The sequence below is a fragment of the Bos indicus x Bos taurus genome, chromosome 6, assembly GCF_003369695.1.
Source record: "Bos indicus x Bos taurus breed Angus x Brahman F1 hybrid chromosome 6, Bos_hybrid_MaternalHap_v2.0, whole genome shotgun sequence".
Lineage (NCBI taxonomy): Eukaryota > Metazoa > Chordata > Mammalia > Artiodactyla > Bovidae > Bos > Bos indicus x Bos taurus.
In genome coordinates this window covers 66,428,503-66,452,123 of record NC_040081.1, presented here as the reverse complement: position 1 = coordinate 66,452,123, position 23,621 = coordinate 66,428,503, and the positions used below count along the sequence as shown (strand labels likewise).

General features: G+C 40.1%; 1 protein-coding gene and 1 pseudogene across 1 annotated transcript in view; both read left to right on the top strand.

Annotated features, from left to right (window-relative positions):
* CORIN (corin, serine peptidase) overlaps positions 1 to 23,621 on the top strand; it is a 308,663-nt gene that overhangs the window by 253,925 nt on the left and 31,117 nt on the right. The window contains exon 17 of the mRNA XM_027544426.1: positions 22,483 to 22,599. Coding sequence (XP_027400227.1) covers positions 22,483 to 22,599 — 117 coding nt within the window. The remainder of the gene's footprint in view (positions 1 to 22,482; positions 22,600 to 23,621) is intronic.
* On the top strand, positions 16,284 to 17,856 carry LOC113894263 (annotated as a pseudogene).

The following is a 23,621-nucleotide window of genomic DNA, read 5'->3' as shown; positions in this document are numbered from 1 at the left end:
TTTCTGTGTCTTAGGCAAAACTGCAAAGACAGCATCTATTGTATTACCTAATAGCCCCTGATATAAGATTCACATCATAATTTTTCCTAATGTGTATTCCCAGGACAAAGTTTCTAACTTCAGAATTCATTTGTCATGTATGAACTGTTTAATCCAGGATGGTTTCCTTATTGATTGACTTCCATGAACCTCAAAGACAGATCCAGTCACCTGTAGTAATAAATCTAGCCCAGGATGCTGGGCCTGTACCTGTAAACTATGAAAAGGAAGCTCAAAGCCTTGTAGTTTTTTTTAAATTAAGATATAATTTAGATACCATAAAATTCACAGTTTAAGTGTACAATTCAGTTGTTTTTAGTATCTTCACAAGGTTATTGTAACCGTCATCACCAATTACAGAGTATTTTCATCAAAATAGAAGCCCCATTTTCAATAGCAGTCAGTCCCCATTTCTTCTCCTCAGCCCCTGAAAAATACTGATTTACTTCCTGTATCTATGGACTTGCCTATTGTATACATTTCACATATAGAATCATGCAATATATGCTTTTTTTGTCTAGCTTCTTCAGCATAGCATAATCTCTTAAGATTCATCCATGTTGTATGTTGTATCAGTTTGTCAATCCTGTTTATGGCTGAATAGTAGTCTATTGAGTAGATAGAACCACCTTTTGATTATCCATTCATCAATTGGTGGCCATTTCGGTTGTTTCCACTTTTTGGCTCTTATGAATGATGTTACCATGAACAGTTATGTATAAGTTTTTGTGTGAACATATGTTTTCAATTCCCTTGGGTATATATCTTAAGACTAGAGTTATTGGGTCAAGTGGTAACACTCTGTGTAACTTTTGAATAACTACAGAACTGTTTTCCAAAGGGGCCACACCATCTTATACTCCACCAACAATGCAGAAGAGTTCAGATTTCTCCATCTCCTCACCAACACTTTTTCATATCTTTGATTGTGAGTATTCAGTGTATTCAAAAATGATATTGTTCATTTTTTGATCTGGGTGGCCAAGAGAGCGAATGTATAGAGAGAAGATAAGAAGACCAAGAGCTGAGCCCTCACATTAAGAGGATCAGAGAAGAGAAGTAGCAAGCTAAAGGAGATGAGAAAGAATTACCAGTGGGGTGGGAGTATGTTGTATCCTGAAAACTGAGTGAGGAAAGTCTATAAAGGAAGAAGTGATGGTCAGTTCTATCAAATGCTGCTGAGAAGTAAAATAAGGACTGAAAATGACTATTAGTCAGCAACATGCATGTCATTGACATGAGCAGTTTCAATAGAGCAAGGGAGCAAAAGCCTGAGAGATAGTATGATAAGAAAAGAGAAACAAAAGACAGTAAGTATAGAACTTTTTTGAGCAATTTTGCCAAAAAGAGAAGCAAAGAAACATGGGCAGTGCGTGGTGAGGGAAATAGCATTAGGAGATCTTTGGTGCCTCTATTTCCCTGAAAGCTCTCACTATTCCATGACTGAATTCTATTAAAGGCCTACCTGCTATAGTACAATCATGTCCAATTGCTATAGACTGAATGTTTATGTCCACTCTAAATTCCCAAGTGAAATCCTAACCCCAATGTGATGGTGATAAAAGGTGGGGCTTTGGAAGGTGATTAGTACATGAGGGTGGAGCCTTCAAGAATGGAATTAGTGCCCTTATATAAGAGATCTCAGAGAGTTCCCTCCAGCCTTCCATCATGTGATGACACAACAAGATGGCCATCTATGATTGAGGAAATGGGCCTTCAGTTCAGTTCAGTTGCTCAGTCATGTCTGACTCTTTGCAACCCCATGGACTACAGCCTGCCAGGCTTCCCTGTCCTTCACTGTCTTCCGGAGTTTGCTCAAGCTTATGTCCATCACATTGGTGATGCCATCCAACCATCTCATCCTTTGTTCCCTTCTCCTGCCTTCAATCTTTTCCAGCATCAGAGGCTTTTCAAATGAGTCAGTTCGTCACATCAGGTGGCCAAAGTATTGGAGTTTAAGCTTCAGCATCAGTCCTTCCAATGAATATTCAGGACTGATTTCCTTTAGGGTTGACTGGCTTGATCCTGCAGTCCAAGGGACTCTTGAGAGACAGAAATAAATTATTTTTGGTCAAAAGTCCTCTTTCTTTCCATTTTTTTAAAACCAAATAAATTTAGATTGTTTTCCTCATCTGGTAGGCCTGCTATAAGCTAGATCATCTCTTTTTCTTCAAATTCATATCCTTTTACATTCTTCTTCTCTTTCCAGACTGGTCTTTTATCTGTGCTTTACAGGCACATTCCTTCCTGCTGCTGCCTCTGGGTCCACAGATGATTGTTTTTACATTTCCTATTCAAATTCTTCAGGGCCTTGCTCAAGCCTCATGACTTCTATGAAGCCTTTCTCATCCCCTTGACTTCTTTTGTCCCTAAATTTCCTGTGGTTACTTAAAAATCAATACAACATGATAGCTCTCTTAATTCTACAATGATATATATCACTCACATTTTTTGATTCTTCATTTATTTCCCAGAATAGTTTACACAGAATAATAATGACCAACCTTACTTATATGCCAGGCTGTTCTGAGTACTTGATATGTATTATCTCAATTTATCTACATTATTATAAGACAAGTAGTATTGTTATTTCTACTTTACATAATGAAGAAACTGATGATAAGAAAAGTCAAGGAACTTGCTAGGTTGCAGAAAAATACAGAGCTAGGATGTAAGTCCAACTAAGGGCAAAAGACCTCTTTGATGTGAGGAGTAGATCTGATGAGGCACCCAGTTCTTCAGTAAACATGCCATGATTGATGTGGTCACCCAGCTTCTCAAACATAAACCTCATTTAGTATTGCCTTGTATGGGAGTTATGTGGCAAGTCTTAATTACCTAGTGATCTTATCATGAAAGAGCATGTATAAGGATATGAATTTCAAGAAAGAGAGATGAGCTAGTTTATAGCAGCCCTACCAGTTGAGGAAAATAGTCCAAACTTATTTGGCTTTAAAAAAAAAATAAAAAGGTCACCTAGTGATCTTATCATTGTAGGATTTTTAAGTAAATAGCAGTGAGGAGGTGGTAATGGTGGTGCAAATTCATCATGCAGGACCATGATCCAAATGTTTCTCTCATTTTGGAAAGTCACATAGTAATAAGTACATGCTTGGTTTATTCTAAGTAGAAATCAGGTGAAGCAAATCCATAAAACACTGTTTTCTTTTACATGTAGCTTCGTAACTTCTCTGGCAGATATGTGGTTTGGGCACGGGGAAAAAATTCTTAACACATTCCCAAGAAGCTGCTGGTTATATGACTGTCTGGCTGAGAAGAAAATCATAAAGTCCAATGTGTAAATGTAAAATTCTCTGAAATATGCTCTACTGGGGCGAGCAAGAAGAATAATTTGCCAGAAAAGTTGCTGCATCCTAAAGGAAGAGGAAATATTTTTTAAGTTCTTCCATGAGAAGAATCTTCCATGAGATGATGCTGTTAAAGTGCTACACTCAATTTGCCAGCAAATTTGGAAAACTCAGCAATGCCCTTAGGAATGGAAAAGGTCAGTTTTCATTCCAATACCAAAGAAAGACAATGCCAAGCAATGTTCAAGCAGCTGCACAATTGTGCTGATTTCACATGCTAGCAAGGTAATGCTCAAAGTCCTTCAAACTAGGCTTTAGTAGTATATGAACCAAGAACTTCCAGGGATACAAGCTGGATTTATAAAAGTCAGAAGAACCAGAGATCAAATTGCCACATCTGTTGGACCATAGAAAAAGCAAAGGAATTCCAGAAAAACATTTACCTCTGGTTCATTGACTATGCTAAAGCCTTTGTGTGGATCACAACAAACTGTGGAAAATTCTTAAGGAGATGGGAATACCAGACCACCTTACTTGCCTCCTGAGAAACCTGTATTCTGGTCAAGAAGCAACAGTTAGAACTGGACATGGAACAACGGACTGGTTCAAAATTAGGAAAGGAGTACATCAAGGCTTTATATTGTCATCCTGCATATTTAATATGCAGTATACATCTTGTGAAATGCCAGGCTGGTTGAAGCACAAGCTGGAGTCAAGATTGCCAGGAGAAAAATCAGTAACCTCAAATATGCAGATGACATCACCCTTCCAGCAGAAAGCGAAGAGGAACTAAAGAACCTCTTGATGAAGATGAAAGAGGAAAGTGAAAAAGCTGGCTTAACATTCACCATTAAAAAAGGAAAATCATGGCATCCGGTCCCATCACTTCATGGCAAATACATGGGCAAATGATGGAAATAGTGACAGACTTTATTTTCTTGGGCTCCAAAATTGCTGCAGATGGTGACTACAGCCATGAAATTAAAAGACACTTTTTCCTTGGAAGAAAAGCTATGACCCACCTAGACAACATATTAAAAAGCAGAAACATCACTTTGCAAACAAAGGTCCATATAGTCAAAGTTATTGTTTTTCCATTAATCATGTACGATGTGAGAGATGGACCATGAAGAAAACTGGGTGCTGAAGAATTGATGCTTTCAAACTTTGAGACTGGAGAAATTCTTGAGAATCCCTTGGACAGCAAGGAGATCAAACCAGTCAATCCTAAAACAAATCAACCCTGAATATTCATTGGAAGAACTGGTGCTGAAGTTGAAACTCCAGTACTTTGGGCACCTGACTCAAAGAACTGACTCATTGAAAAAGACCCTGATGCTGGGAAAGATTGAGGAGAGGAGGAAAAGTGGGTGACAGAGGATGAGATGGTTGGATGGCATCATCAACTCAATGGACATGCATCTGAGCAAACTCTGAAAGATAGTGAAGGACAGGGAAGGCTGGCATGCTGCAGTCCATTGGGTTGCAAAGAGTCAGATACAACTGAGTGACTGAACAACAACAAATGAGACCACTAGGTATGAAGCTTTAATAAGCGAGAGCAAGGTGAGCCTACCAGTTGTCCTAAGAGCATGTCCACATGATCACTATTAGCAAGCTATGCCAAGAATTCAGATTATTGGTTAGCAAACTGAATCTCAAACTGTCTCCTTTGGGCTAATGAATAATTTATGAAATGAAATGGAAACTTCTCAGTGGTGTAGGGAAATTTGCCATTATTAACTATAAACTATGTAAGATCCTGGGTTAATCACATTTTTATTTACTCTGTTACTTTCCATTTTGTGATAAAAAATGTTCATCATTAAAAATGGACTCACATCAGGATTTGTAAAGCCAAAGATGGTTTCCATGAGTTCTCCAGAATTAAGTACTGTCAAAACACACCTTTCCACCAAAAATACAGGGCTACTTGTGAGCAAGAAGGTCTTAGAATGGGGAATAAGCAATTTCTTTGAAGTCTTTGGGGCATCAGATTCTCTAGTCATCATTACATATTGCTGTTGGGCATGAATATGAATGGGTCCTAGGTAGATAAGAACATGATTTACATCTTGAGAATCCATCAGAAATTGACCAGAAAGACCTGTGTTATCTCTGTTAAAAGTCCTTATATGGCAGCCTGTGCCTTTTGGAACTGTACCAGAGATTCCCGGAGATGACTTGACTTTTCCATGTTGTCTTTGAAACCTACTGCAATCTGGCTTGCTTTTTACTCCCAAGACAGAGTTTATAGCAATATTATCTAAATGCCAAACCCACTGGTCTTTTCTTTTAATTTGTACAGTTTGGAATCAAAATCCAATTTCTTACTTTGGCTTACAAGGCATAATCTGGAAGCTGCCTCCCTCTCTGACCTATCTTCTAGCACTTTGCATTTGTCTGCTAAACTTTAGATGCATTGACCTTATTACTGATATTCCAGTGCTATAAACTTATTCCCATCCCAGATGCCTCGGCTTCACTGTTACTTTGTTCAGAAAGCTGGTCTCTAGACCTTAACAGGATCACATCCATCTCATCAATCATGTCTCAGCTTGAATATCAACTGCTTACAAAGGTCTTGACAACCCTCATTGGAGCAGCTTTCACAGTTACCAAGGTACTCTCTATTTGCTTCCACTGTCTTCTTCACAGCATCTACCAGTATCAGAAACTATTTTTTTCACATATTTGTAATTTGTTCCTCTCACTAAAGTATGTAAAATAGCTCCTTGAGAGGGCCATTCTATCTGATATAACACCAATGTGCTGCCTCAATTTCCATTCTAACATATTAGCCTTATTAATTATCAGTTTTAATCCTTGTCCATCTGACTATGTCATTTGTTTAAATTCTGTTAGGGTGATATTCCTTCAGCACTGAGTAAAGCAAATTTACTTAATACTGAGTATTAACCCATTATTTCATTCATGAACACAAGTCTAATTTCTACCCAATTGTGTACCCTTCCTACATCTTCCAAAAGCTAACAAACTAACATGTAGATCTTGACTCTGAGGCATAATAATCTTTTGAACTAAAAATTTCAAGTGAAGTCACTTGGAGCAGACTTTTGTTGTGCTGCTTCTCTGCATTCCTCCCTTCCTTGGGGACCTGCATCCCTTAATTTTGGGGACTTACTTTAGTTCCCATTTGATCCTTGGGATCCAAAAGGGAGCTGCCATCTTTAGACATGATCCACTTTTCTTGACTTCAGTAATTGGTAGAAGGGTAGGTGATACCTCACTCAAGCTGGATGAATCAAAGAACCTCACTCTTGGGCAACAGTGATTGGTTTTGTGATAAAGTCCTTCAATAAGATTTAAGTAGACATTGGCAAAAAGACTCCTTTTTGGTCACAAAGATGAATGGATTTGAGTTTAGAGCTGCAGACAGCCTGTCCCCTAGCTTGTGGAAAAGTCACTTGGAGGTCACTAAAACCACCCTCCCATCTCTTCTCCCTCCTTTTCACTGATGGAAGTGGATATGAGAAATGGAGGGTCCTGAACGTACTTGGTCCTCAGGCACCAGCTATCCTAAAGGTCCTCCCCATCGCTTTAGTGGCTGACTGCATTTCCACATTTTGATATTGAGCTATTCTGTCACTATTTTGGGTTCTAAAATGCTCATTTTTTTTGTTGATGTAATAAGTGAATTTTTTTAAGCCCTGAAATTTGCGTTATTTTATACTGTAGCATACCCAGTATCATAGTCTGTCTTAACATTTTGAATTGAGTAAAGGTACACTTTCTGTGGGCTTCCCAGGTGGCTCAGTGGGAAAGGATCCACCTGCCAGTGCAAGAGACACAGTTTTGATCCCTGAATAGGGAAGATCCCCTGCAGGAGGAAATGGCAACCCACTCCAGTATTCTTGCAGGATGAGCCCATGGACAAAGGAGCCTGGTGGGCTACAGTCCATGGGTTGAAAAAGAGTCAGACACAACTCAGCAACTGAACAGCATGCACACACTTTCTATATACCTATGATCTCGAGATAAGAGAGAAAAGAGCAATTGACATAGCAAGGATCCTATTAGAAAAATAAATTCTACCTTGGCTCCCAGACTTTCTGAACCAGTGGAATAAAAAATGGCATATTACAATTAAACCTGGTAATCTCTACACTCATGAACTGATAGAAGGCAAAGACAAACAGGAAACACTTTCTAAACAACTAAATAAGTTGCTGTCAAGAAAATACTGAGTCTCTGTCTCTTAAAAAAGAAAAAATATAACTGTCCCCAAAGTTTTCCTCCAACGTATCAAAAAAGAAATGGGATTTTTTTTTTTTGAGATAAAATAGCTAGAAGGAAATACTTGGTCTACTATAGATTCTGAAAGAGGTATGTACTTATGCTCAAAAATATACTTACAGTCTGACACCAATTACTGAGTTTGTTTTATAAGTTTGAATTCTTATAGATGATCAAATAAATGACTTTAAAATTTTATGACTGGTTTATTTTTATACTTTTACCGGTGTTTATTTTAAATAGTGCTTTATGTGTTAGTTTTATTTTTTAATTTATATTAAATGATAATGCATATTTAATAGGTACAGTTTTATAACTTTATATTAGAAATGAATTATTTAGTTCCATTGATTTATTTTATGAAATATGAACCTGTTATAATTTAATTTTATAATCTATTACTTCTTCTTCTTGTTTATAGATGGTTTTTGTCACTTCTACCTATAAATCATGGCCTAATACAATTATTATACTCTACCTCTGAGGTAGACAAATGAATGAAAATATATATTTTCAGTAAAGATTACATACAATAAAAATATTTTTAACTACTTAATTTACTGGGAAAATAATTCAGACTTTATGGTTTTCTTTGAAACATTTCTGTTGATGGCAGTCTTTGTTGTATAAAGCATAAGCTCAGCTATCTAACCAGTCAAATGATTCTATAGTCATGTTCACTGGCATGTGTTTGAAACTCATGATGCCTTTCCATCAGTATTTCTAAACCATCCTTCTACCTGGCAAAATAATTTTACTATCTTTTACTACTAACATGTTATCTATAGGAACCAAACAGAGATAATAACATGACAGGGTATAAGAAAAGATTTTTGAAATCAGATATAAAATAGTTAATAGAAATTTTCCAAGTTCTGAAGAGGATATTTAGAATTGCAAATAATATATCCACCACACAAGGCATTTATATTTCAAGACTAACCATCAGTTCCCAAGGTCAAAGACTCATGCTTTCCCCAAGCAACAGATACTATAGAGCAGTCCTTGTCCTTCCACTGCAATGGAAGGTAAGTCTAGGTAAGTCCTGCGCTACTGTGTTGCTGTCAGAAGTAAAGAAGCCCTCGACTTTAAGGGGTTTGTGCTGAGCTTCATTTTTTAGGTAATCGGTCCTAACATAATTGTAACACAAGGAAGATATGCCTTATTACTAAATACCAAGTAACCTGAGAATGTGATAAAAATAGGACAGATTAAACAGATTAAAAAAAAAATAGGACAGATAAAAACAGGACAAAAATAATCTAGAGATCTGATTATTCACCTAAGCCTTACAGAATTCCTTTCAGAATATCAGGATGATTTGGAATCCTAGGTATGTTGTATCTTCTCATTTCAGTAGAAGTGGGGTGGGTTTATGTTATACAATTTTTATTTGTGTCTTATGGCCACACATTTCAAGAAGCAAATTGGAGTGAAAATCTCTTGCATTTGTGTGCAGTACTGCCTTTAGATCCAGAGCAGAGGGGCCTTGTGCTGGAGCCCAGGACTTAGAGCAGTGTTTCTCAACCAGCGGTTGCCCCAAGGGGACATTTGGAATTGTCAGTAGACCTTTTGATTGGCAGTCCAGGAGTGGTGTGGAGATATTGGCATCTTGTGGGTAGAAACCAGGGGTGATGCTAAACACCCTACAGTGCTCAGGACAGCCCCATATAGCAAATAATTACCTGGCATCAAATGTCAGTAGTGCCAAGGGTGAGAAAGCCTGATTTAGAGGGACCACTGTGGTCTTTCTCCTCAGCTATGCCTCACCTCATGGGGCATAGAGTCTGTCCATCAAGAGGTGTGCCCACCTGGAGTCTGATGCACTGTATTCAAAGTGTGGTCTCAGGCCACAGCATCTGTATCACCTGGGGTCATGTTAGGGCAATTTAGGAGCCTCATGTCAGACTTATCAAACCTAGAAGTCCAGGTATGGGGTCAACAACCTTTGTTGTCACTGGTCCTCCAGTGATTCGAATGAATGCTCAGGTTTGAAAACCTCTGATTTAAGGAGTCCAAGCTTTCTTTCTATATTTGACTTGAAAGTTATCTTGATCAAAATGGGAAGATAGAATAATTTTCTTTAACAGCTTGTTAACTAAAATTATAATATCTAATATATTATCTAATATGATATAGTATCAGTTCAGTTCAGTCACTCAGTCATGTCTGACTCTTTACAACCCTATGGACTACAACACACCAGGCTTCCCTGTCCATCACCAACTCCCAGAGCTTGCTCAAATTCATGTCCATCAGGTCGGTGATGCCATCTAACCATCTCATCCTGTCATCCCCTTCTCCTCCCACCTTCAATCTTCCCCAGCATCAGGGTCTTTTCAAATAAGTCAGTTCTTCGCATCAGATGGCCAAAGTATTGTAGCTTCAGCTTCAGCTTCAGTCCTTCCAATGAATATTCAGGACTGATTTATTTTAGAATTGACTGTTGGATTTCCTTGCAGTCCAAGGGACTGTCAAGAGTCTTCTCCAACAACACAGTTCAAAAGCATCAATTCTTTGGTGCTCAGCTTTCTTTATGGTTCAACTCTCACATCCATTCATGACTACTGGAAAAACCATAGCTTTGACTAGATGGACCTTTGTTGGCAAACTAATGTCTCTGCTTTTTAATATGCTGTCTAGGTTGGTCACAGCTTTTCTTCCAGGGAGCAAATGTATTTTAATTTCATGGTTGCAGTCACCATCTGCAGTGATTTTGGAGCCCAAGAAAATAAAGTCTGTCATGGTTTCCATTGTTTCCCCATCTATTTGCCATGAAGCGATGGGACCAGATGCCATGATCTTAGTTTTCTGAATGTTGAGTTTTATGCCAACTTTTTCACTCTCCTCTTTCACTTTCATCAAGAGGCTTTTTGGTTCCTCTTCACTTTCTGCCATAAGGATGGTGTCATCTGCATAACTGAGGTTACTGATATTTCTCCCAGCAATCTTGATTCCAGCTTGTGCTTCATCCAGCCCGGCATTTCGCATGATGTACTCTGTACATAAGTTAAATAAACAGGGTGACAATATACAGCCTTGACATACTCCTTTCCCAATTTGGAACCAGTCCATTGTTCCATGTCTGGTTCTAACTGTTGCTTTTTGACCTGCATACAGATTTCTCAGGAGGCAGGTAAGGTGATCTGGTATTCTCATCTCTTTAAGAATTTTCTACAGTGTATTGTGATCCACACAGTCAAAGGCTTTGGCATAGTCAGTAAAGCAGAAGTATTCTTCTCAGAGAAGGCAATGGCACCCCACTCCAGTATTCTTGCCTGGAAAATCCATGGACAGAGGAGCCTGGTAGGCTGCAGTCCATGGGGTCGCTAAGAGTCGGGCACAACTGAATGACTTCACTTTCTCTTTTCACCTTCATGCATTGGAGAAGGAAATGGCAACCCACTCCAGTGTTCTTGCCTGGAGAATCCCAGGGGTGGGGAAGTCTGGTGGGCTGCCATCTATGGGGTGGCACAGAGTCAGACATGACTGAAGCGACTTAGCAGCAGCAGCAGATGTTTTTCTGAAACTGTCTTGCTTTTTCTATGATCCAGTGGATGTTAGCAATTTAATCTCTGGTTTCTCTGCCTTTTCTAAATCCAGCTTGAACATCTGGAATTTCTTGGTTCACATACTGTTGAAGCCTCGCTTGGAGAATTTTTGAGAATGATATAGTATATAGGCCTCTATCTATACTGTTGCTCTGGGCCCCACAAGTGTTTGGGAAAGGTCTATACCTAGGTCTTAGTTTTCTCACACAGTTAAAAGAGGGCATTGGAATAGATTGTGGCTTGAATTTTCATCTCTGCATATGATTTCATGGTTGCTCTAGAAGCATGAGACTTCATTCCCTGCATAGACACCTTAAGATATAGTGACTCTGATGTTTCATCACTTGAAAGGTGTTGTTTTGCTCTTTTGGTCTCTACTCAAAAGGATATCTTTTTCTCTTGATATAAAATGAAAATTATACATCAAACTAATTACCAATGCATAAACAAAATTTGAGTAGTTAAGTTCCAGATGTATTTTCATAGCATGGCTTACATTATATGCGTAGTTATAAAAATTAAGATGTATAAGCACACCTCGTCTTGTTAAGTTTGTAAACTGGCATTATTCTCTGAAGGGGAAATTCATACTATTCATAAAAAATTTACATTTTGATTCAATAGTTTTATTTCTAGGAATTTATTCTCAAGTCACATTTGTGCATGTGGGCAAAGGTGAGTGGTTAAGGTGTTAACTGCTGCTTTTTCATTATAACTCCAAATTGGAAATGGTCACAATAGAGGATTGGTGAAGTAAATGTACGTGCATGTAATGGAACACTATGCAGCTATGGAGAGAACGTGGTGTGTGCTCTGAATAAAGCAGAGGGCTGCATGGTGCTCACAGTGTTAGAAGAGGTACTCTGATGTCAGACCAAGGGATGGAATATCAGAGCTGTGTGACCTGTGGAAAATTTTGTATTCTCTCTTTGCCTCAATTTTTTCATCTCCAAAATGGTGAATAACAATAAAGTATACTTCCCTGGTGGCTCAGACGGTAAATAATCCACCTGCAATGTGGGAGACCTGGGTTCAATTCCTGGGTCAGGAGATCCCCTGGAGGAGGAAATGGCAACCTGCTCCGGCATTCTTGCCTGGAGAATCCCATGGAAAGAGAAGCCTGGCAGGCTACAGTCCATGGGATTGCAAAGAGTCAGACACTACTGAGAGACTTTCACATGTACATATACATAACTCACAAAGTTGTTGAGAGGATTAAATAATATAAAACAAGTTAATCTTATAGTGTGTTGCCTATAGAAAATAAGTAATAGTTATTAATATCATCATTATTAATATTGTCTATCTATTACTATGCAAAGACTTCCAAGATAGGTCCTTAAATGAAAGCGTCAACACCATACAAAACAATACTGTTCAGTCACTAAGTCATGTCTGACCCTTTGTGACCCCATGAACTGCAGCACACCAGGCTTCCCTGTCTGTCACTATCTCCCAGAAATGTATATAGACTAAAAAAAGAGGGATACAAGCATTATAGACAGTGCTTGGCAAGGATACTCAAATGCTATTTACAGTGGTGATTTTATACATCTTGGATGGGAAGAATATTTTTTCATTGTATGATGTTTGGATTTTTTCCATGTGTAAGTGTTACTTTTATGATTTTTTAAATTATTTAAAGAAATAATGTTGAAACCACACAGATGCTCAGATTCTGTATGATGGCAGAAGTTGAGCCATATGGATTCACCGATTTTTTTTTTTAATGGGTGATAAGATGACATTTCTAGCGCTGAGAAGCGTGCTAGTGTTTAAGAGTTTCATGGGAAACTAATTTTCGTAATGATACTCCCTTCTTCTTGATGAATTTCTTAGGATTTCCACTTGACGTAACTGAGAGGTTCAGGCTAAATTGCCTTTCTTGGAGGCTAATCGAATAAAAACATCCCTCAAGGCAACTGAAGGGACCTTGGTTCCTTTGCAGTGATTTTCCCAACCAGCCTCAGTGCGAATCCTATGCTTACGCCAAACCATCCTCATGTGAGTCCCTGTTGCCCTGTGAATATCTGCCTAAGGACTGTTTTCATTAAATAACAGATCTGAAGCCGATCTTCCTTTGGCTTTTTGCCAATAAAATACATGGATTTAAGAGGCCACAGATTGTTCTATTGCAGACAGAAATTCCCAGGATGCAGGTATTAAGAGAAACCTTGAAACCTTGAGTGGATGCATGACTTCTGATTTCTCTACTTCCATCCCACTGTACCTCCAAAAAACAGCACTTCTGGGATTACTGGAAAGCCACAGCCTCATTTTGATGAAGGAAAAAAATTCGCATTTTCCAGTCAGTTTTGTGGCATATTAGATTATATAACAGTTCATTCAAGATCCTAAATCAATTAAAGCTTGTGCAATGCTTCTTAAAGTATGGGAGGGGGTTATGCCATTTAAAAAAAATCAAATGATTAGAGTTCATCTGTTATGAAGAACTCTGTTTTGTTTTTAGTTTTTTGGCTCTTATTCTATCCTCAAGTCGTTAGAGGGTTTTATTAAAAATAACTGCATTTGATGAGGTTGTTGTTTTTTTTTTTTTTTCTATTTTGTGATTACAGTCATTTTTAAATAATGGTAACCAGGTGAAATGGTAACTTTTCTTTCAATGCCACCGAATCTAACTTTCCTTCCCTTCCTGTGCTCTCTCCCTATTTTTGCAAAAAAAAAAAAAAAAAGACATTCCATTATCAAAAGAGCAAGTCGCTAAGCTCACAGACTTAGTGCTACTACCACTTCAAGGTTTCCAGGTTCATTTGAATCCTCACCGCTGCTCACCATACTTTTATGTTTGATATGTTTTCCCAAATACCTCCACCAGGGAGCAACTTCATATACATGTCACTTTCCTTACCATTGCACACCCCTGCCACTGCCCCTCCCCCACACCTTTCATCTGAGGATCTCCCCTCCTTCTTGAAATGAAAAGTAGAGACTATCTGATTATCATACTGTTCATGGGGTTCTCAAGGCAAGAATATTGAAGTGGTTTGACATTCCATTTTCCAGTGGACCACATTTTGTCAGAACTCTCCACCATGACCTGTCTGACTTGGGTGGCCCTACATGGCATGGCTCATAGTTTCATTGAGTTAGACAAGACTGTGCTCCATGTGATCAGATTGGTTAGTTTTCTGTGATTGTGGTTTTCAGTCCGTTTGCCCTCTGATGGAGAAGGATACGAGGCTTATGGAAGCTTCCTGATGGGAGAGACTGACAGGGGGAAAACTGGGTCTTGTTCTGATGGGCTCAGTAAATCTTTAATCCAATTTTCTGTTGAAGGGTGGGGCTGTGTTCCCTCCCTGTTATTTGACCTGAGGCCAAATTATGGTAGAGGTAATGAAGATAATGGCAACCTCCTTCAAAATGTCCCATGCAGGCACTGCTACACTCAGTGCCCTCAACCCTGCAGCAGGCCACCACCGACTCACACCTCCGTGAGAGACTCTTGGACGCTCATGGGCAATTCTGGGTCAGTCTCTTGTGGGGTCACTGCTTCTTTCTCCTGGGTCCTGGTGCACACAAGATTCTGTTTGTGCCCTCCAAGAGTCTGTTTCCCTGGTCCTGTGTAAGTTCTGGTGGCTCTTTGGTGGGGTCAGTGGAGACCTCCTCCAAGAGGTCTTATGCTATGCCCATGTCTACTGCACCCAGAGCCCCTGCTCCTGCAGCAGTCCACTGCTGACCTGTACCTCCTCAGGAGACACCCAAACATGAACAGTATGGAAAGGCAAAAAGATAGGACACAGAAAGATGAACTCCCCAGGTCGGTAGGTGCCCAGTATGCTACTGGAGATCAGTGGAGAAATAACTCCAGAAAGAAGGAAGGGATGGAGCCAAAGCAAAAACAACACCCAGTTGTGGATGTGACTGGTGATGGAAGTAAAGTGAAGTGAAGTCACTCAGTCATGTCTGACTCTTTGCAACCTCATGGACTGTAGCCTACCAGGCTTCTCTGTCCGTGGGATTCTCCAGGCAAGAATACTGGAGTGGGTTATCATTTCCATCTCCAGGGGATCTTCCCGACCCAGGGGTCTCCCACATTGGTGGCAGACGTTTTAACCTCTCTGATGCTATAAAGAGCAATATTGCCTAGGAACCAGGAATGTTAGGTCCATGAATCAAGGCAAATTGGAAGTGGTCAAACAGGAGATGGCAAGAGTGAACGTCAACATTTTAGGAATCAGCAAACTAAAATGGATTGGAAAGGGTGAATTTAACTCATTATATCTACTATGGTAGGCAAGAATCCCATAGAAGAAATGGAGTAGCCATCATAGTCAACAGAAAAGTCAAAAATGCAGTATTTGAATGCAATCTCAAAAATGACAGAATGATCTCTGTTCGATTCCAAGGCAAACCGTTCGATATCACAGTAATCCAAGTCTATGCCCTGACAAGTAATGCTGAAGCAGCTGAACTTAAACTGTGGAAAATTCTGAAAGAGATGGGAATACCAGACCACCTGACCTGCCTCTTGAGAAATCTATATGCAAGTCAGGAAGCGGGTTAGAACAGAACATGGAACAACAGACTGGTTCCAAATAGGAAAAGGAGTACGTCAAGGCTGTATATTGTCACCCTGCTTATTTAACTTATATGCAGAGTACATCATGAGAAACGCTGGGCTGGCAGAAGCACAAGTTGGAATCAAGATTGCCAGGAGAAATATCAATAACCTCAGATATGCAGATGACACAACCCTTATGGCAGAAAGTGAAGAGGAACTAAAAAGCCTCTTGATGAAAGTGAAAGAGGAGAGTGAAAAAGTTGGCTTAAAGCTCAACATTCAGAAAACTGAGATCATGGCATCTGCTCCCATCACTTCATGGGATATAGATGGGGAAACAGTGAAAACAGTGTCAGACTTTATTTTTGGGGGCTCCAAAATCACTGCAGATGGTGATTGCAGTCATGAAATTAAAAGACGCTTACTCCTTGGAAGGATAGTTATGACCAACTTAGATAGCATATTAAAAAGCAGAGATCCCAAGCTTCCTACTGTCAGCCTCGACTGCTCGTGCTCTTCGCCTAGTGTGGGCCACAAGTTCAACCCTGCAGGAACCAAGCGGCTGCAACGCCGAGCGGAGGAGGAAGGAACCCGAAGGCAAGCAGGAGCTGGGTGGGGACCATGGCCGGGACCACTGTCATGGCCGCAATCGCCGTCACCGAGGCAATGAAGTGCAAGATCCAGGTTCTGCAGCAGCAGGCCGATGATGCAGAGGAGAGGGCCAAGTGCCTCCAGCAGAAAGTGGAGGGAGAAAGATGGGCCCGAGAACAGGCTGAGGCTGAAGTGGTCTCCTTAAACCGTAGGATCCAGCTGGTTGAAGAGGAGCTGAACCGAGCTCAAGAGCGCCTGGCCACTGAGCTGCAAAAGCTGGAGGAAGCTGAGAAAGCTGCTGATGAGAGCGAGAGAGTTATGAAGGTTATTGAAAACCAAGCCTTAAAAGATGAAGAAAAAATGGAACTTCAGGAAATCCAACTCAAAGAAGCTAAGCACATTGCAGAAGAGGCACACAGGAAGTATGAAGAGGTGGCTCGCAAGTTGGTGATTATTGAGGGAGACTTGGAGCGCACAGAGGAGCGAGCGGAGCTGGCAGAGTCCCGTTGCCGAAAGATGGGTGAGCAAACCAGACTGATGGACCAGCACCTGAAGTGTCTGAGTGCTGCTGAAGAAAAGTACTCTCAAAAGGAAGACAAATATGAGGAAGAGATAAAGATTCTTACCGATAAACTCAAGGAGGCAGAGACTCGTGCTGAGTTTGCTGAGAGATCAGTAGCCAAGCTGGAAAAGACAATTGATGATTTGGAAGATAAACTGAAATGCACCAAAGAGGAGGACCTCTGTACACAAAGGATGCTGAACCAGACTCTGCTTGACCTGAATAAAATGTAGAGCACCCCAGCCCCGCCCTGCCGCTGCTCCTCCCTCTCACCCCGACTCCGACTCTACTGGGGCCAGCCTGCCCGAAGCTGACCTTTAAACGGAGGGCTGATCTTTAACTGGAAGGCTGCTTTCTCCTTTCGCCACCTCTCCCACCCCGCTACTCCTGTGTCCTTTTCGCCAAACAGTCTCTACCTCTCCCCAGAGATTCCAGTTGGGCTAGAGGCTGAGCACCTTTGGGAACAACGTTTAAGGGAATGTGAGCACAATGCAAAGTGTCTTTAAAAGCATGTTGTGATGTACACATTTTGTAATTACCTTTTTTGTTCTTGATGTTACAACCATTTGTAAAAAAACATTCCAGATAATTCCGTAGAACTGAAGCAGCAGTCTAATCCCTTTCTCACTTTTGGAAGGTAACGTTTCAGCTTAATGCATATTGCCTTCTCCAGAGAGAAAGGGAAAAGGTTTGGGCCTGCCTTACTGAGAGCCTAGCAGCCCAGAGAAAGGCTCCATTTGGGGAAACCTCATTGCCCTGTAAAAAGTACCTGCCAAAGCAGAAAGATGATTCCAGAAGGAGTTAGCCAAAAAAAAAAAAGTGCTGTTCAGGTTTTCAGCTTTACGGTATCTTTGGACAACTTTTTTTTTTTCTTTTTTCATCAGAAGTGACCAAACAATTAAGATGGTAAAACCTCTGAGACCAAATCCTTGTCCCAGCTCTACCCTGTTCCCAACTGCTCACAGAATGGATCATGTGCCCCTTATATTGAAGTGACCACTTATTTGCTCTCCTGCCTCCTTGAAAGAAAGGAAAGAAAATTATGTTTTGCCACTGATTTAGCCATATGAAACTCATCTCATCACCCTTTTCTGGGTCTGAAGCTGCTGTCTCTAAAAGTGCCATCTCACTGTGCTTTGTATTGGTTAGTGCTGGAGAAATCTTGAAAAGCGTATGTACAAAACTTGTAAATTTTTATATTTTGGAACTTTGCTTCTTTGGGGTTGAGGCAAACTGGTCACCCCTCTGCCTGTGAGAGCTCTCTACAGTCTGTGGGCTAGCAGTGTGCTGACCTTTTAAAGTTTCTTTCCCTACCCAATCCCCCTTTTTTGATGAGGTTTCAGTGAGGTCTGTTAGGGGTGCATCCTGCAGCTTAATTGGCTTAAAATGTTCTCTCCTTTGGTGTGGTCTCTTTGGGGACCAATTGGGAGAAAAAAAACCAATAGTGTAACTGTTTTGATACTGAAAATTGATAAATGTCTTTTTGAAATAACCAGTCCCTCCAAAATAAATAAATCCAATATGAAAAAAAAAAAAAAAAAAAGCAGAGACACTATTTTGCCAACAAAGGTCCATCTAGTCAAGGCTATGGTTTTTCCTGTGGTCATGTATGGATGTGAGAGTCAGACTGTGAAGAGAGCTGAGCACCGAAGAATTGATGCTTTTGAACTGTGGTGTTGAAGAAGACTCTTGAGAGTCCCTTGGACTGCAAGGAGATCCAACCAGTCCATCCTAAAGGAGACCAGTCCTGGGTGTTGATTGGAAGGACTGATGCTGAAGCTGAAACTCCAGTACTTTGGCCACCTCATGTGAAGAGTTGACTCATTGGAAAAGACCCTGATGTTGGGAGGGATTGGGGGCAGGAGGAGAAGGGGACGACAGAGGATGAGATGGCTATATGGCATCACTGACTTGATGGACATGAGTTTGAGTGAACTCTGGGAGTTGGTGATGGACAGGGAGACCTGGGGTGCTGTGATTCATAGGGCTGCAAAGAGTCGGACATGACTGAGTGACTGAACTGAACTGAGCTGATGAAGACCTACAAGACCTTCTAGAATTAACCCCAGAAAAAGATGTCCTTTTCATTATAGGGGACCAGAATGCAAAAGTAGTAAGTCAAGAAATACCTGGAGTAACATACAAATTTGGTCTTGGAGTACAGAGTGAAGCAGGGCAAAGGCTAATAGACTTTTGCCAAGAAAATGCACTGGTCATAGCAAACACCCTCTTCCAACAACACAAGAGAAGACTCTACACATGGGTATCACCAGATGGCCAACAGCGAAATCAGATTGATTGTGTTCTTTGCAGCCAAAGATGGAGAAGCTCTATACAGTCAGCAAAAACAAGACTGGGAGCTGACTGTGGCTCAGATCATGAACTCCTTATTGCCAAATTCAGACTTAAATTGAAGAAAGTAGGGAAAACCACTAGACCATTCAGGTATGACCTAAATAAATTTCCTTACGATTATACAGTAGAAGTGACAAATAGATTCAAGGGATTAGATCTGATAGACAGAGTGCCTGAAGAACTGTGGATGGAGGTTCATGACATTGTACAGGAAGCCGTGATCAAGACCATCCCCAAGAAAAAGAAATGCAAAAAGGCAAAATGGTTGTCTGAGGAGTCCTTACAAATAGCTATGAAAAGAAAGACAAGCAAAAGTCAAAGGAGAAAAGGAAATCTATATCCATTTGAATGCAGAATTCCAAAGAATAGCAAGGAGAAATAAGAAAGCCTTCCTCAGTGATTAGTGCTAAGAAATAGAGGAAAACAGTAGAATGGGAAATACTAGAGATCTCTTCAAGAAAATCAGAGATACCAAGGGAACATTTCATGCAGAGATGGGCACAATAAAGAACAGAAATGGTATGGACCTAACAGAAGCAGAAGATATTAAGAAGAGGTGGCAAAAATACACAGAAGAACTATGCAAAAAAGATCTTCATGATACAGATAACCATGATGGTACGATCACTCACCTAGAGCCAGCCATCCTGGAATGTGAAGTCAAGTGGGCCTTAGGAAGCATCACTAAAAACAAAGCTAGTGGAGGTGATGGAATTCCAGTTGAGCTATTTCAAATCCTAAAAGATGATGCTGTGAAAGTGCTGCACTCAATATATTGGCAAATTTGGAAAACACAGCAATGGCCACAGGACTGGAAAAGGTCAGTTTTCATTCCAATCCCAAAGAAAGGCAATGCCAAAGAATGCTTAAACTACTGCACAATTGCACTCATCTCACACATTAGTAAAGGAATGCTCAAAGTTCTTCAAGTCAGGCTTCAACAGTACATGAACTGTGAACTTCCAGATGTTTAAGCTGGATTTAATAAAGGCAGAGGAACCAGAGATCAAATTGCCAACATCCATTGGGTCATTGAAAAGGCAAGAGAGTTCCAGAAAAACATCTACTTCTGCTTTATTGACTGTGCCAAAACATTAGACTTTGTGGATCACAATACACTGTGGAAAATACTTAAAGAGTTGGGAATACCAGACCGCGTGAATTGCCTCATGTGAAATCTGTTTGTAGATCAAGAAGCAAGAGTTAGAACTGGACATGAAACAACTGACTCATTCCAAATCGGGAAAGGAGTATATCAAGGATGTATATTGTCATCGTTCTTATTTAACTTATATGCAGAGTACATCATGCAAAATGCTGAACTGGATGAAGCAGAAGCTGGAATCAAGATTACCAGGAGGAATATCAGTAACCTCAGATATGCAGATGACAACATCTTTATTGCGGAAAGTAAGGAAGAACTAAAGAACCTCTTGATGAAAGTGAAAGAGGAGAGTGTAAAGTTGGCTTAAAACTCAACGTTCAGAAAACTAAGATCATGGCATCTGGTCCCATCACTTCATGGAAAATAGATGGGGAAACAGTGACAGCCTTTATTTTCTTGGGCTCCAAAAGCACTGCAGACGGTGACTGCAGCCATGAAATTAAAAGATGCTTACTCCTTGAAAGAAAAGTTATGACCAACCTAGACAGCATATTAAAAAGCAGAGACATTACTTTGTCAACAAAGATCTGTCTAGTCAAAGCTATGGTTTTCCCAGTAGTCATGTATGGATGTGAGAGATGGACTATAAAAGAAAGCTGAGCACCAAAGTATTGATGCTTTTGAACTGTGTTGTTGGAGAAGACTCTTGATAGTCCCTTGGACTGCAAGGAGATCTAACCAGTCCATCCTAAAGGAAATCAGTCCTGAATATTCATTGGAAGGACTGATGCTGAAGCTGAAACTCCAATAGTTGGCCCAACTGATGCAAAAAACTGACTCATTTGAAAAGACCTTGATGCTGGGAAAGATTGAAGGTGGGAGGAGAAGGGGACGACAGGGGATAAGCATGGTTGGATGGCATCACTGACTCAATGGACATGAGTTTGGATAAACTCCTGGAGTTGGTGATGGACAGAGAAGCCTGGCATGCTGCAGTCCATGGGGTCACAAGAGTTGGATACAACTGGGGGACTGAACTGAACTGAACTCATCTGATTATCTAATTTGCATTCTCTCATGAACTCTCTTGAATTCTCTCCCCATCTCCAAATCCAAGTACCTATTTCCTTCTCTCCTACTTTCTTCCAGATTCAGAAGGAACCCTCCTTCCTCCTGTCTAAAATGAATTCCACCACCTCATCGACCTGTGATAGCATCAGGTGAAAAAGATCCAAAAGATTTTCTTCAAATATGGATTGCCTAAGTGAACCAACTATTTCTTGCAGTATAGGATATTTTACATAAAAACCCAAACAGTTTGGAAACTTAAAATTTTAAAGCTTGGCTACAGGCCAATTGTATTTATGTGATACCTGAATGAGGCATTCAAAGCAGAGTAGTGGTGGAAGCTGAGTGAGAATATAGGTAAACAGCAAAATGATGCTCACCACTATCTCTGCTTCCTAGAGTCCTTCCTAATTTTTACTGCATAAATATTTTGCAGTATGTTGAAAAAATCCCACTTACAATTTTATACTGTCTAAACAGACACTAAATAGCCATTGATTTTCTCTACTTATTACTTATTGTAAGATATTGCTTTATTGTAAGATTATACTAGATAAGAAAAGATGAAAAATACTCCAGGCAATTACATTTTATTTACTTTTGATTCCTTCCAAAACTTGCTCTTGTTTTTCAGGTATTGGCTTTTACATGGCATATGTTAGAATTCCAACACCTCAGATGTACAAATATATTTCCGCAGAGAGTGACTAAAATAGTTATAACATTGTGGATCTTTATTGCTTCAGGATACTTTTAGTAACTTCTCTTGCTGATCACATTCCATAGCAAACTTTTTTGAATACTAATCCCCCTCTTGAAATATTGACTATTAATTTAATGCTTCTTTTTTGTAAGAGTTGTTATTGTTGTTGTTTAGTTGCTAAGTCTTATCTGACTCCTTTATGACCTCATGGACATAGCCCCCCAGGCTCCTCTGTCCCTGGAATTCTCCAGGCAAGAATACTGGAGTGGGTTGCCATTTCCTTCTACAGGGGATCTTCCTGACCCAGAGATCGAGCCCACATCTTCTACTTTGGCAGGCAGAAGTAAGTGCTCAATAATGATATTGCTTGGTCAAAGATCATTGCACTAGAATATTTATCTGGTATTTGTCTTTCTATTAGGGAACCATCTATGACCAAATTGATAGAGGAACAGGAGCAAGACCAACAGTGGCTTACATTACACTCCAACTGGGAGAGCCTTAATGCAACAACTTTGCACCAACTACTGGTAAAAGGGTAAGACAACCCATCACTAGAGCTGTGTGGAGTGGATTATGGAGCAAAGGTCTATCAATAAGGCCCTGCTTCTGTTTCAAATCTAAGGTCTTCTAAATGTGTCACATCAAAGAGGAACTTCCATAGACTACCTAAGGACATTTGTATTTCAACATCATTTGGCTTTTTTCCTTCTTTGTAGACTTACATCTTTTTCTTTTGGCTAATTGCGTTTTTAAATTACGATTACAGAAACTATCATAGTGTAGGATGAGGAGCTCGGGTTCTAATCTTAGAGTGTTTTTTCACATCCTGTTTGAAATAAGTTCTTAATGTCTACACTTCCTACAGATGCTACATGGAACTAGTTAACAGAAGAAATTGAAGTAATGACAGCTGATAAACCTCGGAAAGTCTGAGAAAAACACACACACACAAAGAAATTGTAATCAAGTAACCTCGAAAATTCACTTCTGAAAAAATTCCCCTAAAAAAAAATCGTGGAATGTTAAAAAGCGTTGCTCCCTCATCTATGAGCAGGGGTGCAGGAGAAAGATACATTGAGGGAATTAACACATTTAGTGATTATGACATTATAGGGGCATGAAAGTGCAACTGATGGATGTGGTGTGGTCGTGCTCTCCCGGGCCGAGCCTAAGCGGTGCCGGATGAGGGACGGGCGTTTCCGGTGAGCGCGTCCGCTCTTCTCAGTCTGTTCGCGGGGCCCCTCCGCCTGTCTTTCCCCCTGCAACACATCTAGTGATTATGACATTATAGGGGCATAGCTATAGAATATTTACATAAAACTTGCTCAGATTCACAGCCCACAAATGGTAAGTGCTATTCTCTGAACTCAAACCAAGTTTTTGTGACTCCAAAGCTTTTAATTAGTGCTAGGGAAACCACCTCTTAAGAATTTCAAAGAAGAAAATTAAAAGGTGGGTCATTTTTCTTTAGATGTCTTGACATTTTCCCTATAGACAAAACTGTGACCAAATTTCTGAAAATTTCTGCTTCTGTCAACTGAAGCACCTTCTCCAAAA